General features: G+C 36.9%; 3 protein-coding genes across 3 annotated transcripts; all 3 read left to right on the plus strand.

Moving 5' to 3' along the window:
* Positions 1–4,747: 4,747 nt before the first annotated feature.
* On the plus strand, positions 4,748–7,551 carry LOC129442790 (atypical chemokine receptor 2). Its single transcript, XM_055203061.2, has one exon. It carries the CDS (start codon positions 5,963–5,965, stop codon positions 7,037–7,039), a length of 1,077 nt encoding a protein of 358 aa, XP_055059036.2. The 5' UTR covers positions 4,748–5,962; the 3' UTR covers positions 7,040–7,551.
* A 2,266-nt stretch (positions 7,552–9,817) lies between these two features.
* Positions 9,818–11,519, plus strand: LOC129442789 (5-beta-cholestane-3-alpha,7-alpha-diol 12-alpha-hydroxylase-like). The gene has a single exon (XM_055203060.2). It carries the CDS (start codon positions 9,979–9,981, stop codon positions 11,512–11,514), a length of 1,536 nt encoding a protein of 511 aa, XP_055059035.2. The 5' UTR covers positions 9,818–9,978; the 3' UTR covers positions 11,515–11,519.
* Positions 11,520–14,558: 3,039 nt separating this feature from the next.
* LOC129442794 (5-beta-cholestane-3-alpha,7-alpha-diol 12-alpha-hydroxylase-like) lies at positions 14,559–16,162 on the plus strand. Its single transcript, XM_055203064.2, has one exon. The coding sequence runs from the start codon at positions 14,584–14,586 to the stop codon at positions 16,114–16,116; it is 1,533 nt and encodes a 510-aa protein (XP_055059039.2). The 5' UTR covers positions 14,559–14,583; the 3' UTR covers positions 16,117–16,162.
* The last annotated feature ends 3,314 nt before the right edge of the window (positions 16,163–19,476 follow it).

The raw sequence follows: 19,476 nt of genomic DNA on the forward strand, positions 1-19,476 counted from the left end.
TTTAAACACAGTTAATAAACACCTCCGTCTGTCTGAAGATAACAGAGAGCACCTACACTGATTCAGACCAACAGTATCCTGATCATCCAGACAGATTTGATCACTGCCAGCAGGTGTTGTGTAAAGAGAGTGTGACTGGGCGCAGTTATTGGGAGGTTGACTGAAGTGGGAGTAATGGTGTATACATATCAATGTCATATAAGAACATCAGCAGGAAGGGTTATGGGTGTTTATTTGAATGAAATAATCAGTCCTGGAGTTTGATTTGCTGTCCCTCCAGATACTTATTCGGGCACAACCAGGGCCATTTCAAGATATTTGGGGGCAAATATCAGGAAAATATTAGGGCTGTCAAAAGATTAATCGCGATTAATCGCATCCAAAATAAAAGTTTGTGTTTACATAACATATGTGTGTGTACTGTGCATATTTATTATTTATATATAAAAACACACACAATCATGTATATATGTAAGAAAAATTGGTTAAATTTATATATATAAAATATTTTTATATATGATATAAATGTATATACACTATAGAAATGCAATATTTCTTAAATATATACATGTATGTGTGTGTATTTATATATACATCATATTTACACACAGTACACACACATATGTTACCCTAAACACAAACTTTTATTTTGGATGCGATTAATCGCGATTAATCTTTTGACAGCCCTAGAAAATATTTCAAATTCAGATGAGATTTCTTGTATTCTGGTGCATTTTAAGAGTCATGAATTACTCTGTAGTATGCTACACAAAGTGGCCACTAGAGTGTTGTAAAGGACAGCTGGGTTTCCATCCAAACGTGAAGCAAATCTTTTTAAAATTCGTAAATAAAGAAAAACAAAGAAATGCGAATGCATTTCCATCTCCCGTTTTTTTCACATTTACTCTTTTTTGCATGAATCAAAAACCACCTCAAGCGAGTGCAAAAACAATTTTTAATCGAAATTTTGCGTTTTCATCACTCGTTTTTGATGCGATACTTCAAAATGCGCATAAAATCATGGTGATGGAAACAGTGCCATGTGTCTTTAATGAGGCATTGTTGATGGGAATGACACAATTTAAATAATGTTTATTTTTGTCAACAAGACAAAAACAAGGTAAAAAAGTATAATTATTCATATTATTATTATTATTACTATCATTCTACCGTCTTCTCTTTATGCAGAGCAGTGTTTTAATCTTGAGCTATACATTTTATGTTAAATTAAAAGAAAGATATTAAAATGGTGTATAACACAAACTATTTTAACAACATTGTACAACAAGAATTTTTTTGTCAAAGAATTAGTTTCCATAATTAAGCGGTTTAGCAACGCTTGCGGAATTTAGCTCGCACAATCACATCTCCAATGGAAACTGATAGCCTGCGTACACCTAAAATGTAACTGGACTAGATGGATTATTTTGTTTGGACCTAACTGCATGGGTGTCATAGGACCAGCTTATTTTGTTTGGAATTGACAAAGTTTTTACAGTGACCGCAGCCGTGGGCAGACAGCCGTCAAGAGTACATGACAACACTTCTCTAGCTTTTGCCTTTATACATGGCAAAAATCTCATGTGATCGTAATCTGGACTCGTGCATCAAGAGGACTTAGCTCATAGGAAGTTTTCCAACGCTGTAGCTACAACAGTGAAGAGGCGAAACATTTTTCTGCCAAAAGAACAAAGTTGTGTATGACTATTAGTTGAACTTTTTTACCCTCTAACAACGCTCACATTGTTGTGTTTGGTCACTAATGTCAAGGTTTATGTTCGCAGAGATGTGAAAACACGACAGACAGTTGTATTTGGACATAATAATGGTTTATATATGGTTGTGTCATTTTTAAATTTAAACACCGGCATAGTGCTGAGTGTGTTTCTCTCCACTGACAGCTAGTGGGGGACCAGATGGGGGGTGTGCGACGGTGGATGTCACAACAACATTACAGTGATTAGGGCACTCATAGGGCCCTATTTTAATGATGTAATCGCATTGTCTAAAGCGCACGGAGCACGGTCTAAACGGGCATGTCCGATGACACTTTTGCTAATTTAACAACGGGAAAAATGGTTTGTGCACCGAGTGCACGGTCGAAAAGGGTTGTTCCTGTTCTCCTAATGAGTGATGGGTGTGTTTTGGGCGTAACGTGCAATAAACCAATGAGAGTCTTATCTCTCATCCCCTTTAAAAGCCAGTTTTGCTGGCACTATGTCTAATCCCTATTTAGATGACGGACTTTGTAAACTGAAAAACAAACTTTTTTTGTTTTTTTGATTAAAACCTTTAAAAGCCGTTTTCTTTCAGTCACAGAAGTAAAAATAGCAGGCTTTTAATTGCTGTAAATGTATTGGTATCCTACATAATCACTGTAATCTCATAAAATAATTTGCAAATATGCAAGACAAGAGATAAAGAATTTACAAACGTGCGGAGAGCCGAAGGGTTTCAGAACTCAGACAGCGCCATGTTTTTTTTTTAAAGCATTACTAAAAATGTTTCTCATCTCACCATTTCCACAGGTACAGAGTCATCATATACAATAAATCCGTTGGGTAGCATTTAAAAAACATTAAAAATAGATGCATTTGTTTAAAGCACAGCATTTATTTACTTGCTAGGCTACAGGTGAGGCAGCTCTTGACACCTTCTAACGTCTCATAATCGATCCTCATTTATGTCCAAGAGACTCAATAATAATCTTTTTAATTGTAATCCTTTGATTTTTTATTTTTAAAAGCATTTTTGTGCTGCTGCGCATCCATGTACGTGATAAGCAAACCCGCGTTGTCCTCCCTTTATAGGCGTATATTTCTAACGGGCTCTTTAAATAACAAAAACAGTATTGCGCCATTAACTTTAGACTTTAGACCAGGTTTTAGTTGTCATTGGCGTAGTCTATTTTAGTTGCCTCAAAATAGCAACGCACCAACAATGCACCTGAACACACCTCGTTTTCAGACCAAAACGCCCATGGGCGCAAAATTGGGTGCAAATGCATTTGCTTTTTAAACAACGTGGCGCTAAACGTGAAAATGATCATTGCGCCAGGTTGAAACTAGCAAAAGACACTTGCTTCGCACATTGCGCTGCATTGCCCTGGGTATATGATAGAGCCCATAGTGTTTGTTGTTGCATAGGGGAATCCCTCTACTTTGGGGGGCCCCTTTTTACAAAGCAGTACTGGAGAGTGATAGTGCTGTCTCATTATGGTGGTTTGTTTACAGTGGTTGATACTGTTTAACGAGGGCAGATACACAACCTAAATGACCGTGCGAACATCGGGGGCCCCCTTCAGCTGGGGGCCCTAGGCAGCTTTCCTACCTTGCCTACCCCATTGAGACAGCAATCTGTGTGTTTGTTGTAGTCCAAGAAAGGGATTTACGTTGGAAATGATAACTCGCATCATTGTTTACTTTGGGATTTGTACCTTTTGCATATCGTTAACATGTACTAATACACACTTACACACCAAAGGAAATGTAAAATTGTGAATCGGACAATAGGTGCTCTTTAATGTCTTTAAAACAATGATTTATACTACATGACAGAATCTATTTATGTTTTTTACTTGCCTTAAAGTGTCCAGCATATGTAAAAATGCCATGTTGATACACTTAATGTGATCTACCAAAGCAAAATAATTTTACAAGTTCACATGAATATGCCTTGGGAATTATTTAAACAAGAAATATTGTGATGTTTGGCTTTGAGGAAGAACGCAGTTGTAGTTGACCTTTTGTTTTAGTTCTGTTTTTTTTTTTTTTTTTTTTTGAGAGGAAAATCTCCCTTTGGGGTGAACTTTGAGTTTTGTAACTCTGCACCCCCTCTTTGTGCTCAAATAGCAACATTCCTTACTAAATGAAGTTGAAAATGTTAAGAAAACACATTTAAGCTCCTCTGAGTTTGCTTTGACATATTTACTCCTTCATATTTTAGAAATATTTTCCATGTCTTTAGTAACTCTATTTGAAATCTATTTGTCTTAGGAAAGTTTATTTCTTCATATGGTCTAAATTAGGGATGTACCAAATCCAGATTTTTTAGGTTCGGCCGAATCCCGAATCCACCGTTTAAGATTCGTCCGAAACCGAATACCGAATCCTACTCGCATCCTTATTCCATTAACACAGTAAAACACATTAATGAAGTAAACAACGTCCACATCAGTGTATTTTTCATTTTATTTAATTTTAACTGTACATTATGCCAGGATGACAAGTTGGAAAACTATTTTGACAATTACCATAAGCCTATGCATAATGAAAGCAATGCGTTGCGACACGCTCGTTTTTCCAATAAGCAAGCAGCTCCGCGCTGAAAACTATATTTAACTTTGAGTGAGAAGCTCCGCTCGTCAATGTCAGTTTTCACACAGCCGTCCAATTACAGTGGAGGAGGGGCGGGACATTACCACAGCAACCAACCGGCTCACAGCTGAAGCATCACAGCTACCAAGCGCTCGGCTGAAAAACAAGGCGTTTTCAGCCGTGTTTAAAAGTTTTGGTGTGTCCGGCCCCTAAAGCTCACCGAAAGAAAAAGCTCATCTCCACATCAGCACCCGATGTGTGTAATCAACGGCCGCGTGACGTCAAACAGCGTAGCGCAAGCCTAGGGTTCGGTTCGGTGGAAAAAAAATCTAGGATTCGGCCGAACCCGAACCCTGTCAAAAAGCCCAGTATTTCGGCCGAATCCGAATCCTGGATTCGGTGCATCCCTAGTCTAAATACTTTTAAATTTAGTCAAACTACTCTGGCAGTTTTACAGCAGAAAGTAAAGAAATATGGTAGTTTCGCTGCTATTTAGTGCATTCGCATAATATGTCCAGTAAATGTACATATCCCGCAATAGTTAGTTTGTCTAGAACAAAGCACTCACATAACTCATCTGGGTAATATACTTATGCCGCAATAGTTAACCTGTCTGGAACCGAGCTGACTTAAACCACTTTAATGTATGACACTTGCATTACATGTGAACGGCCCCTACGCTAATAGGATTCTGTTTCTCTCTCCCTGTCTCGTCCTCGACCCTGAGGACAATGGGACAAACAGACCCAGTTCCTGCACCTGTGAAGGTCATCACACCACTGATCTACTGACCGTCCTTCAACGAGATGCCCAGCTGATGCCTGACCAGTGACCACCAGCAGAACCAGTTTAATTTGCTTCCCCGTTCACATACCCCGATAGTATTTAATATATATAAATATCTCTCTTAGGGGTTTTTCACCTCCTGGGAGTTTTCCCCCTGGACAAGCCAGGAGGGTTTTTCTCCTAGGGGATTTTTTCATCCCCTGGAGAGTCCGCCACCTTTAGTTTAACTTACTACTTTACTTTATACATTACATTATCACTACGCTCGCTTTTCTATGCTTTTCCTACATCTATTAATGTAAAGCTGCTTTGAAACGATTAACAATTGTTAAAAGCGCTATATAAATAAAACTGAATTGAATGAATTGAATACCACCTTTTTTGTTTAATTAATTATTGCATACTAAAGCAAAGGAGCTCGTGAATCAATTTTTATCAGCAAACACCTCAGTAAGTCTGGTACATTTCCGGAAATATAAACCGCTTATGCAGAAGAACTATGAATAAGAGGATGTGAATTTATTTCCTATGTTTTCCTGCTCCTCCCAAATGGAGTGTGTACCAAATTTCCTCTGTTGTGGTGATAACAGCTATAAGAGCTAACTTCTAAACATTGCTCTACTGCGTCATTGAGTCAAAAGCTCAAGATGTGTTTCTGCATACTAACATTTTCCACATTCAGAGATTGACTGTTTAGGCGTTTCTCGGAGATCCTTACAGGGAGTTTCCTGAATATAAGCTATGGAAATAATCTAGCCTCATTTTGCCATTCTTGTGTGGAAGGACATTCTTGAGAGAAAAGGAAATAGTTTTGTTTTATTTACAACAATCTCTCAAAATCTGTGGACTCGCTTTAAACCATGGACAGCTATTATGAGGATTACTACAATGCAGAGGAAGTTGAGGAATATGAACCTTGCAAGAAAACCCATATCAAGGACTTCAGCAATGTTTTTCTGCCTATATTCTACTCCATCACCTGCATACTGAGCTTAACTGTCAATTTAACCCTTTTAATGACTTTCATAAGATATAAGACACTAAGGAAAATGTTTCCTGTGAACATGGTCATCTCGGATACTCTTTTTACATTAACGCTTCCCTTCTGGGCAGTGTATGCTGGCTCTGAATGGATCTTTGGTTATTATAGCTGCAAAGCAATCACGTTGGGTTATATGGTCAGTTTGTACAGCAGCAATCTTTTTGTTGCTTGCCTGGGCTTGGAGAGATTTTTAGACATCGTTTGCGTCTCGTCAACCAACAGGATATTCGGAAGTCCAAAGAGGAACACAGTCATATGCATTTTGGTGTGGCTTTCCTCAATTTTGGCCGCAGGAAGTCACGCTCATTTTGTTGAGACTCAAGAGCTTAATAAGCAGATCTTCTGCACTTATCACTTCAGAGATGAGCTTGGCTGGAAAATCTACATAAGATTTCAAATGAACATTCTTGGCTTTGTCGTGCCATTCCTGGTGCTGCTGTTTTGTTCTATCAGACTTCCGTTTGTTGTGAGCGCGAGGACAACATTCAAAAGATTTATGCCTTCAAGATGTGAAACTGGATTTACGGTCATGTTTTTTCTCCTCTGGTGCCCCTACAGCATTGTCTTATTTTTGCATGCTTTGCAAGACCTTCACATATTTCAGGCATGTACCGTTAACATACACTTCGATGTTGCTGTTCATGTGACGGAATGCATTGCTTTTATGCACGTTGTTTTAAATCCCCTCTTGTATATATTTTTTAACAAAAAAATCAAGAGACGGCTGCAAGGTGCCTGCAAAACTACAGGGGAGAATTTGTTAGAAGAATCCAACAGTTCATCATTTGTGTCAGGCATAAATGGAAATTTTGAGCTGGGGTCAGTTCAGAGATTTCCGGTCAATGACCAAAACAGCTCTAGTGCTGAAAGGCCCGGAAATTTCATACCTTTATAAGTACCTTATTTTTGTATCTTTTTCCATGAATTTATTATGCCACCATATTTGCTGCTAAATTTGCATATCTTTTTCACGTTATAGTTTAAATTTATATAATTTATATAAGTTTTATATAAATAAAATATACTTTATATAAAATATATTTTATCAGGCACTATCAGCTATAATAGGAAGCTGCTTTGTTGTAGCTATTGTATTTGTTTTTATTTGTATGCTAATAAGCTTTTCAAAAATATTTGGGTGTGCCCATGCATTCATATTAATAGTGTAACTTGTATGCTTGTAGTCGTGTTGTTTATTTTAAGAAATAGTATTTATATTATTTTTTTAAATGATTTATCAGATGTTTTGTAAATAATGTAATATTTATCAACATTAGTATGAAGATTTTCATAATTTAAAGGTGCAGTGTGTAAATTTTACCAGCATCTAGTGGTGAGGTTGCGAATTGCAACCAACAGCTCATTCCACTGCTCACTGCTCATATTTGCTAATATAAATATTTTTTTTATAAATAACACAACTACAAGTTTTACCAAATGTTTAATGTAATTTTAATATAATGTTAACATTTGGTTGTGACCGCAATGTATAATATTTTACAAAAGTTACATCATTTAATATGCTTTAATAAAATAAAATATGTAAAAGATAAAAATATGTAAAATTAAAAAAGCAATGTAAACAATACAAAAACAATATAAAACAATATTAATGTATAATTGCAAATACATTTATCAAAGCACTTGTAAAGGGAAAGTGCATATACATGTATCAGAATGGTGCCAAATATCAAAGATAACAAGTAACATAAAGTTCTGTGTCAAAATAAAACATTGATAAGCATTTAGCAAAATATGCTCCATCGTGTTTTTTAAAAAAAATCTTTTAATTAGTTTAAATGTAACTGAAATAGAGTTTGTTTCTGAATTAACAATGTTTTCTGGCCAGAAGATGGCAACATAACTCCTGACATTGTAATATTTTGTCAGATACTGCACAATTTATATTTCAGGTCAGGTGGGTTTTTTTATTGTGACGTGCCAAATTGCAGTAGGAGTAAACCAAACATACCTACAAACACCCATGTCAGCATTATCAGGCCTGTTTCTATGCTTTGAAGGCCCAGCAGGAGCATTCTTTACATTCACTGATACAAATGGTTTGATGTCCTGTGACATACAATTACTCAATGTAATCAATGTCTTCAATAAACATTTAAACCCAAAACCAAACATTTTAATTGCTTGTTTTTAGAATAGTCAATGTGTGTTTGTGTTATTGTTACGTTACACCCAAAATACTCCCATTACTCATTAAAAAACTAGGACCAACCTTTTTCGACCATGCGCTCGGCTCACAAACCATTTTTCCTGTCGTTAAATTAGCAAAAGTGGATTCGGACACACCCATTAGACGTTGCGCTGGGCGCTTTAGACAATGCGCTTAGATCGTTAAAATAGGGCCCAATGTTTACACACTAACTAGCGGAAGTGTCTGTGGGCAGGTCAAGGTTTTTGTTTTATTGTGGCCAAGACTGTAGGCAGAGATTATAAAAAGTATTGCCGTTATAAGTAGACAGACAACAGGCGGGAAAATATTTTGACACATTGACATGGTTCAGAGTCTACTCCCTACTTTAGAAGCCAATAACTTTTTTATATCATGCATTTTTTTTGGGTTAACAACTTTGATGGACAGCCACATAACACACTAAATACTGGACCTGACTGGCTCTTTAATACACTGAACATTTGATAATCGGTTCAGCCACAAAGACGATTGGGACTTTACCTATATTGTCGTAAGGATGAAAAATCTGCACAAATTTAGCTTGATTATCTGTTGGTGTGTACTGGGCTTTAAGTCTTCTTAGGAATTGTAGGAGGAGGTGTTTACGGACCATGAAACACTGATTAATGTATGTGTCTAATTTAATGCTGTGTGCTATTATCACATCCTTATTGCTTATCACTAATATTATATTATATTATATTATATTATATTATATTATATTATATTATATTATATTATATTATATTATATTATATTATATTATATTATATTATATTATATTATAATTTAGTGAGATGATATTGACTGTTGGATGATAGTCCCTCTAAAAATGAACACATTTAAATTGCATGCAAATGTTTGGCACATGTAAACACATGCATATATTTCTAACTGAAATCAGCTATTGAAAGCGATTTGTTGAGGGCTGGTCATTTGGGAATAGGCAGTGCATCAAGGTATCCTCTATTGCACCACCAAAACCATGTCTAACTTCTGCAATGAGATTTCTTTCTTATCTCAGTGATAAGAATAAGCTTGATTCATTCCATTCTTGAGTGAAAATCACTACATTGAATTACCCTGAATTGTTAAGCTGCAGTCATTGAACATTAGACAGACTATAGTATGCAAATCCTTATTATTACAGTTCTTTAAAATTGTTTACACACCTGCTTAAATTTGTCAGATACTTGAGGCTTACTGAATATGCAATGTGCAAGTGTTTTACATTTGTCCTTTTAGTGTTCATGTATAGTTTTTTTAATAATAGAAAAAGCATTGAATGTTTTGCAAGAGATGTTTGATGTTTTGCATGTATGTTATATGGCTTGGTGTGTAGATTTTAGAAAAACAAATTGCCATAGTTTCAAAAACTGTTAACATTAAAAAAATCACAATTTGATGGAGACCTTAAACTTAGAATCTAAAGAGCCTGAGGTAACTATTTTACACCTTTCACAGTCTTTTCTTTTATAAATATAAATATTTTTTATGCCTTTGCAATCACAAACACATTTACCTCATTACTAAGTCATATCTCAGCTCTGCATTAAAAGTCACGTGATGTGGGGTGGGGCTTGGCTACCTAGAAAAGGGAATTAAAGCCCCAAAAGCAGCCACAAGAATGCCAGAAGAGGAACATGGGTTACCTCCTTCAAATCCTGCTCGCTCTGTTCATTTCGGTCATCGGCGGCCTCTACCTTCTGGGGGCTTTTCGTCGCAGACGGCCCGGAGAACCTCCTCTAGACAAAGGCCCATTTCCCTGGCTTGGCCATGTGCTGGAATTCAGGAAAGACACAGCAAAATTCCTGAAGACAATGAAAGAAAATCATGGTGATATATTCACAGTACAACTTGGAGGCTTTTATTTTACTTTCATCACAGATCCATTTTCCTTCGGCTCAGTGTTTAAAGAGGCAAGAGCAAAGCTGGACTTTACTAAGTTTGCAGAGGTACTGGTTGCAAGAGTATTTAGTTATCATTCCTTGCCAGATGAACACAAGGCTCTCCAGACTATAAGCAACAAACATCTCATGGGAGATGGCCTGGTTGTCATGACTGAAGCTATGATGAAAAATCTCCAGAATTTGATGCTCCACAGTGTCGGATCTGGGGATGACAAGGCGTGGCAAGAAACAGGACTCTTTGCCTACAGCTACAACATTGTCTTTTCTGCTGGCTATCTTTCGCTGTTTGGTAATGAGTCACCAAAAGGAGCAGGATCTTTAGAAAAAGCTAAGGAAATTGACCGGGAACAATCGGACAAACTTTTCTGGGAGTTTAGAAAATATGACCAGCTTTTTCCCAATATGGCTTATGGTGTCCTGGGACCCAGTGAGAAGATGGAGGAAATACGTTTAAAGAAACTGTTTTGGAACATGCTTTCAGTGCAGAAGATGATGAGCACCAGAGACAATATCAGCGGCTGGGTGCAGGAACAACTGCAGGTCAGGGATGAGAAAGGCATGTCTGAGTCCATGCGTGACCGATACATGTTTCTGCTTCTGTGGGCATCTCAGGGAAACACGGGTCCGGCCACCTTCTGGCTGCTCTTGTATCTGATGAAGCACCCTGATGCTATGAAAAATGTCAAAAAAGAAATCGAGGAGGTTCTCCGAGAAACTGGGCAGGAGGTGAAGCATGGTGGGCCATTAATTAACCTAACCAGAGATATGCTCCTCAAAACTCCCATCTTAGACAGTGCACTAGAAGAGACTCTCCGTCTGACAGTTGCCCCTGTCCTTATAAGAGCCGTTCTGCAGGATACGACCATCAACATGGCCAATGGACAACAATACATTGTCCGCGAGGGTGATAGAGTAGCAATGTTTCCCTACACTGTCATTCAAGTTGATCCAGAGATTCATCCAGATCCCTACACCTTCAAATATGACCGTTTTCTCACAGCAGATGGAAAGAAAAAAACTGAATTCTACAAGGGTGGAAAGAAACTCAAGTACTACAACATGCCCTGGGGAGCAGGAAACACCATGTGTCCCGGGAGATTTTTTGCAGCAAATGAGCTCAAGCAGTTTGTTTTTCTCATGTTGACATATTTTGACTTTGAGCTGAAAAACCCAGATGAAGAGATTCCAGGTATTGATGTCAGAAGGTGGGGTTTTGGCACCATGCAACCGACTAGAGAAGTTCAGTTCAGATACAGACTCAGATTTTAAAACATCATGTAAGGATGATTTCAGATTCTGACTAAAGGTAGCCCCTCACCAAAGAACTTAGCACAGGTGCCCGAGGACATCTAAAGACAAATCTCCACACCACAAAAAACTCTTCTCAGGAATCAGAACTTTCTTACAGTGGACATCCCACAGAGACACATTTGGGTTTTCAAACATCACACCTTCATGCATACTTGCAGCTATATGCCCCCTTCTTCCTCTAAGCTCAGAGTTCCCCAAAATTCCCCCCTAAACTGTACTTGAAATGCTACATTTTACATGCACAAAGAATCTGAATTTGGTCTTGTTTGATATCATTTGAAATGTCTCAATGCATGTGGTACAATGGTGTGAGACTATAACAACAGAATTCAATGTTAAAATGTAACAATAAATTAAACAAACTTCCCTCAATGTAAACCAATCTCCCACTGTATGCAGATTAAGGTACAGCCCCTTGATTGCAAGACACAATCACTACCATATTCCTATCATTATTACAATGCTCTGTTTTCACTGAATTCTTTAGGATAGTCTTTGGACACAGCATCATTTTATTTTACTTGAGGAATCTGTAGCCAGATACTCTAGTGGTTGCCAACACGACAATAGCGATTGACCGGTCAATCTTTGAGACTTTCACTATAGATCCCGCAAGAGAAAAAATTTAGTTCCAGTAGGTGGACCTACGTAGGTCCCCTGTGGGCACTCGCCCAATTGCCCAAATGTTCACTCCGCCTATGCTGTTACAGAAATTAGTCAGTTACAAGCTTTGCAATTAGATCCAGAGCGAGGTGGATTGAGGAAGGAGAAAAAAATATGAGCCTGAAAAAAGACAATTTAAAAGGAAAAGCATCTCTGCATTACAAATTAACAATTCAGTTTCTAAACACCCTGAAGAAATTGAGAAATTTGTTACTTAATTTTTCAAAGAACCTTGGAACAGATTAAGAACTATATACCTCAAATAAGTCATGAATTTAAGTCATCATGTGAGGCTCCTGTTTCTATAAATAAACAAAGAGATGCCATAAAGTCAATGAAAAAGGGGAAATCGCCTGGCTGTGAATTTTTTATACAGTTTTGGGAGTTTTTAGAACAACTTTTTTTAATGCTTCAAGAATGTATAAAAATGGTACAATGACTCCTACTATGAAACAAGGGGTAATAACTCTCATTCCCAAACCAGACAAAGATGTAACTATAATTGATAACTGGCGCCCTATCACTCTTCTCAATTTTGATTATAAACTAATAGTTTCCATATTTGCCAAGAGATTAAAACAACATTTAAATCATATCATTAATGAAACAAAGACTGGATTTATGAAAGGTCGTCATATCAGCTGTAATACTCGACTTGTCTTGGATCTTATTGATTATAGAGATGAAATCAATTCTGATTTCAGTCATCTTATTCCTCGATTTTTATAAGGCCTTCGACACTGTAAAGCCCAAATTCATATAAACTCTTTAGAGGCTTTTGGTTTTTCCTCGAAACTCATATTGTTCAAATGTTGTACAAAGAAATAGATAGTTGTATAATTTTATATCCTAAACAGAAGGATTATCCAGATTTGTGTACCCTTCCCTGTCTTTGACTGTAGATAATCATACCTCCAAAAATATATAAGGTTTTTCTTGATTTAATTTGGAGCAATAAATCGCACAAACGGAAGAAATATGTTTTAGCAAACAAAAGGAGTGATGGGGGACTTGAATTCCTGAATTTTTAGGATACTAACAATACATTACAAACTAATTGGTTAAAAAGATGTTTGCTTGGGTCAGATTCTTTGCGGTATTTTATTCCTAATAATATATTTAAGAGGGTAGGTGGCCTTTCATTTTGATGAAATGCAATTACTCCACTGGTGAATTACCTATTAAACTGGCTATTTCATCAACAAGCTTTTTTTATCCTGGAAACTGGTTTACAAACACAACTTTCACCCCATTTTATGGAATAATTTGGATGTCAAAATTAGAAATAGATTAATCTTTCTTGATAAATGGTTTAATAAAAACATATTTTTGTTGCTGATCAATGAGTCATGCAAAAAACAATTTTCACAGTTATGTTTAGGAAGTGTTTCAATTTTAAGCAAAGATTGTAATAATTCATTTATTCGTCATCTTTATCAATCTCGCAACTCAATTTCTCCAAAAGGGAAATTTTTTGGGGGTTCTAAAATTGATAACATTAAATGGAAGAAAACGTGGTTATTACCATATAAATAACCATGTAATGCTTTTTATCTAAATTTTGCGATGTAGCTGATATATGTTATCTTCTGTAAAACAGAAAGTGAAGATATTTGCTATTTATTTTTCTAATGCAATGTTTCAACACTTTTTTTTGTTATTTGAATTCCTATTGTTTTTCAAAAATTAATGAAAATTGTAATTTACACCTTAAGGATGTGCTTTTTTTTTAAAATCAAAACAAATCTTTAGAATCAACTGTTAACTTTCTTATCCTTGTGGCAAAATTCCATTTTCACAAACAAAGATTTCTTAAGAAAATACCTAGATTTCTAGTGTAGAACATTTAATTAAATCACTAAGACTAATTGATAACAAAAAATGTATTTCTTGTTTGAAGAAATATGATGAGATCTTTCATGTACTGAAAGCCATTTGTTGAGGGCTGGTCATTTGGCAATAGGCAATGAATCAAGGTATCATTTATTGCAACACAAAAACCATGTCTAACTTCTGCAATGAGATCTCTTTCTTATCTCAGTGATAAGAATAAGCTTGATCCATTCCCTTCTTGAGTGAAAATCACTACATTGAATTACACTGAATTGTTAAGCTGCAGTCATTGAATATTAGACAGACTATACTGGGTGTTTCTTTTTCACCAAATATTGTATGTAAATCCTTACTATAACAGTTTTTTAAAATGGCTTGCATACCTGCTCAAATTGCTCAGATACTTGAGGTTTACTGAATATGCAATGTGCAAGTGTTTTTGTCACGTGATGTGGGGTGGGGCTTAAGCTGCCTAGAAAAGGGAATTAAAAACAGAGCCGAAAGCAGACACAATAACGGCAGAAGAGGAACATGGGTTACCTCCTTCAAATCCTGCTCGCTCTGTTCATTTCGGTCATCGGCGGCCTCTACCTTCTGGGGGCTTTTCGTCGCAGACGGCCCGGAGAACCTCCTCTAGACAAAGGCCCATTTCCCTGGCTTGGCCATGTGCTGGAATTCAGGAAAGACACAGCAAAATTCCTGCAGAGAATGAAAGAAAAGCATGGTGATATATTCACAGTACAGCTTGGAGGCTTTTACTTTACTTTCATCACAGATCCACTTTCTTTTGGCTCAGTGGTTAAAGAGGCAAGAGCAAAGCTGGACTTTACAAAGTTTGCAGAGGTACTGGTTGCAAGAGTATTTGGTTATCATTCAATGACAGATGAACACAAGGCTCTCCAGACATCAAGCACCAAACATCTCATGGGAGATGGCCTGGTTGTCATGACTCAAGCCATGATGAAAAATCTACAGAATTTGATGCTCCACAGTGTCGGATCTGGAGATGACAAGGGGTGGCAAGAAACAGGACTCTTTGCTTACAGCTACAACATTGTATTTCGTGCTGGCTACCTTGCGCTGTTTGGTAATGAGTCACCGAAAGGAGCAGGATCTTTAGAGAAAGCTAAGGAAATTGACCGGGAAAACGCAGATAAACTATTCTGCGAGTTCAGAAAATATGACCAGCTCTTTCCCAATCTGGCTTATGGTGTCCTGGGACCCAGTGAGAAGATGGAGGCAGAACGTTTAAAGAAACTGTTTTGGAACATGCTTTCAGTGCAAAAAATGAGCACCAAAGACAATATCAGCGGCTGGGTGCAGGAACAACTGCAAGTCAGGGATGAGAAAGGCATGCCAGAGTTCATGCGTGATCGATACATGTTCCTGCTTCTGTGGGCATCTCAGGGAAACACGGGTCCGGCTGCCTTCTGGCTGCTCTTGTATCTGATGAAGCACCCTGATGCTATGAAAAGTGTCAAGAAAGAAGTCGAGGAGGTTCTTAGAGAAACTGGGCAGGAGGTGAAGCACGGTGGGCCATTGATTGACCTGACCAGAGATATGCTCCTCAAAACTCCCATCTTAGACAGTGCAGTAGAAGAGTCTCTTCGTCTAACAGCTGCCCCTCTCCTAACAAGAGCCGTTCTGCAGGATATGACTATCAACATGGCCAATGGACAACAATACAACATTCGTGAGGGTGATAGAGTTGCGATTTTTCCCTACAGTGCCATTCACATCGATCCGGAGATTCATTCAGATCCCTTCACTTTCAAATATGACCGTTTTCTCACAGCAGATGGAAAGAAAAAAACGGAATTCTACAAGGGTGGAAAGAAACTCAAGTACTACAACATGCCCTGGGGAGCAGGAACCACCATGTGTCCCGGGAGATTCTTTGTAACAAATGAGCTCAAGCAGTTTGTTTTTCTCATGTTGACATACTTTGACTTCGAGCTGAAAAACCCAGATGAAGAGATTCCAGGTATTAATGTCAGAAGGTGGGGTTTTGGCACCATGCAACCGACTAGAGAAGTTCAGTTCAGATACAGACTCAGATTTTAAAACATCATGTAAGGATGATGTCAGATCCTGACTAAAGTTAGCCATCCCCAAAGAACTCAGCATGGGTGCCCAAGGACATCTAAAGAGAAATCTCCACACCACAAAAAAACTCTTACAGTGAATCAGAACTTCTTACAGTGGACATCCCACAGAGACACATTTGGGTTTTCAAACATAGCCAGAACAATATAAATCAACTGAACAGTTCTGAACAGTTTTGTTCAATAACATTAAATTAAAACATATATACTAAAACACCCATCAACAAACCATAGGAAACTGCAAGCTAATGCTACCACGCTATTACTACAAGGATTATGCAAACCTCCCCTAACTAGACAGCAAGAAACGCAAAACTTCTAAAACCCCCGTCACTACCGTTGTGCCACTGGCTGTGTCCGAAAACTCTAAGTTAAATTGAATTTTTGGATAGCCAAGGCTGTGTAACCATGTTTTTTTAACTGTAGTAAAACCATGGTTAATTTTCGTAAAGAAATACTGCTGAATAGACCTCCTAGCTGTGTGTACTGTATGATAACCAGACATTGGTGGACGGGAGCTAATATAAATAGCGTTTGCCAACAGCTGGGGGCGCAGTGAGAAAATCTGCAAATCTACTTGTGCCCCGTACGTAGACCAGGACTTGTTCAAATTCTTAAAATCCATCGTGCTTCCTAGGGGTCATTCAGTAACACAAGAAAATACTTGTAAACAAGAATGCAAAGTTTAAGGTCAAGGTGAATATTATTTTATATTAACAGTGTTTTCTGATATAATCTTTTAATTTTTGCTTAAATGTAACTGAAATACAGTTTGTTTCTGAATTAACAATATTTTCTGGCCAAAAGATGGCAGCATAACTCCTGACATTGTGTACACTCTTAGAAAGGTTTTACACATATTTGTGCATTAAGCTTTTAACACATTATGTATCATTTTAACACATTATGTGTCATTTTGTGTTGATTTTGTGTTCAAATAAAACACATGTTGTGTTAAAAGTTACACAAAATGTGTTGTTTCAATAATAACACAGTGATGAGTGAATTCTGGGACAACGCATGTAGTGTGTCGTCCCACAATCAACACTAATGTGTTGTTTTTAACACATTCGTTCTAAGAGTGTACTATTTTGTCAGATACTGTACCATTTGTATGTTCAGGTCAGGTGGTATTGTAATTGTGACGTCACAAATTACAGTGGGAGTAAACTAAACAAACCTAAAAACACCCATGTCAACATAATCAGGCCTGTTTTGAAGGCCCATCAGGGGTGTATTCTAGAAAACGGGGTAAACTTACCATCAGCGAAAACCTGAACTTTTGCTTGATTAACCTAAAACCTGCTTACCATGCTGCATTACCACCTTAAGTGTGCATTATTTGGCGTGTCGTCAATTATTCCTTACATAATTTGAAGTATTTTAAAAACATGTTTCCTCAATTTTCCTCAATAAATCTCAATTTAAAAATCGTCTGCTATGTGATTTTAAGTTCTGCAAAATAATCAGTTCAGAGAGGTTTCTACAGTAATCCTATCTTAAAGATAACACAAGCCTTGACCCTTTACCTTCAGGATAAAAATGACTGTGTAAGAAGCACAATCAAACAATTACTCAATGTTTTCAATAAACACTTAAAACTACATTTTAATTTTAACACTTTCAAACAGCTTGTTTTTAGATTATTCAGTGTGTGTGTGTTTGTGTAATTGTCATTTAGAGCCAATTACAGATTAATATTGCAACAACAAGGTAAATTTTTAAATGGTCGAGCAACTTTTTTTGTAACTTCACATCAGTCGTAGGCCTAGATTGCTAGGCCACTAACTTAAAGACACTTATTAAATATTTAACAAGTATATGATTTGATTTGATTCATTTGATCTATTTAAAGAGCCAATATGTAAGAATATAAAAATATTCAACTGTATGGTAGTACCAGATGCGCACTTACCACAGTGACGCCATTACAACATGTACTTCCATCAAAACTGGTGTTTGAGTCACCAGTGCTGTTTATGTTGGTCTTCTAAAGTTAAATTTCACTACACTCTTTGAATATCCTGTTTATTTCACGTGTTTACTGTGTTTGCCTCTGCACCACTAACGTGGAGAAATGTTATTTCCACTATATACAGTACTTGTAAATGGCAAAAATGACCTTATTCTTGATAAAAAAATGGAACTACGAGATATATATGTTTTAATAAAACTCACTCATAAGACTGTTAAATCCTTTTGTTGGCAATTTAAAAGCGGAAACTTTTGACAAAAAATGACCTTTGCAAGAATGCATTATGTTAGTGCTTAATATATTAAAGGAGGTTTTATCATACACCTTAAGTGGGACTAAATGCCGCTAAAAAGAACTGTAATTTGTACCACTGTCTGTTCAAAATAAATGAAAAATAACATTGTTGCTTTTCCCGTTGTACAAACACGTACCGAACCATTACACCAAAATCAAACTTTGTACCAAACCATGACCTATGCGCACCGCTACACCCCTACTAGTTTGTTTGATTAGGCATCGAGATGTCAGAGTGGAGCGTCTGTTATCACGGTTTAAAGGTCAGCTGAGACGTATTCACCCAAACTACACACAGTTCAAAGCTTATAAACATGAAGAAACTTTAGAAAATCTTGTTACTCTGACAGACCTCAATTTCAGACCATCATGGAGCTCAGATAATGGTTAATATGGTAAACACTAAACTTATATCTGCAAAACAATGCATAGACTTTTTATCCAATACTTTTAAAGTACACAGACTAAAATTGTATTTGTAAATATAAAAAATATCTAATTACGTGCAATTCAAAGTACTTTAGTTTAATACATTGTTAAAGTCAAAATAAGGTTTATTATATAATAATATTTTATATTAGGTGTCATTTCCACTGGGGACGTTGGGGACTGGTCCCCACCACTTTTTGAAATGGTTGATTTTGTTCCCACCACTTTTGAGAGCATTTGGTTAAAATGTTCTAAAAAAAGCGAACCAAGAAATGTTAAAGGTGTATTTGCACAAAATAAAACATGCAATGCAGTTTGAAACAATGTACATTGTCCAAAAAAGTAACTTGAACAAACTAAACATTTACTGATTCTAAAATGACCCAAAAACATGCATGCGCCGATCAGTAACTTGAGAAAATTCTTAACACATTTTCTTTTTGTCCAAGTTCTCTCACTGTGAACATGAGTTGGGTTTGTGACATTGAAGAGTCCATTTTTTGCCCATTTTTGATGCGCGGTTATTCAATATTTTCCCATCCTGCTGTAATGTTTTTGCATCTGATCTTTTGACCCTACCACTTTTCAAAACGAATTGACTCCCCTGATATAATATTATAG

This window comes from Misgurnus anguillicaudatus, chromosome 2 (genome assembly GCF_027580225.2).
Source record: "Misgurnus anguillicaudatus chromosome 2, ASM2758022v2, whole genome shotgun sequence".
Taxonomy (NCBI): Eukaryota; Metazoa; Chordata; class Actinopteri; order Cypriniformes; family Cobitidae; genus Misgurnus; species Misgurnus anguillicaudatus.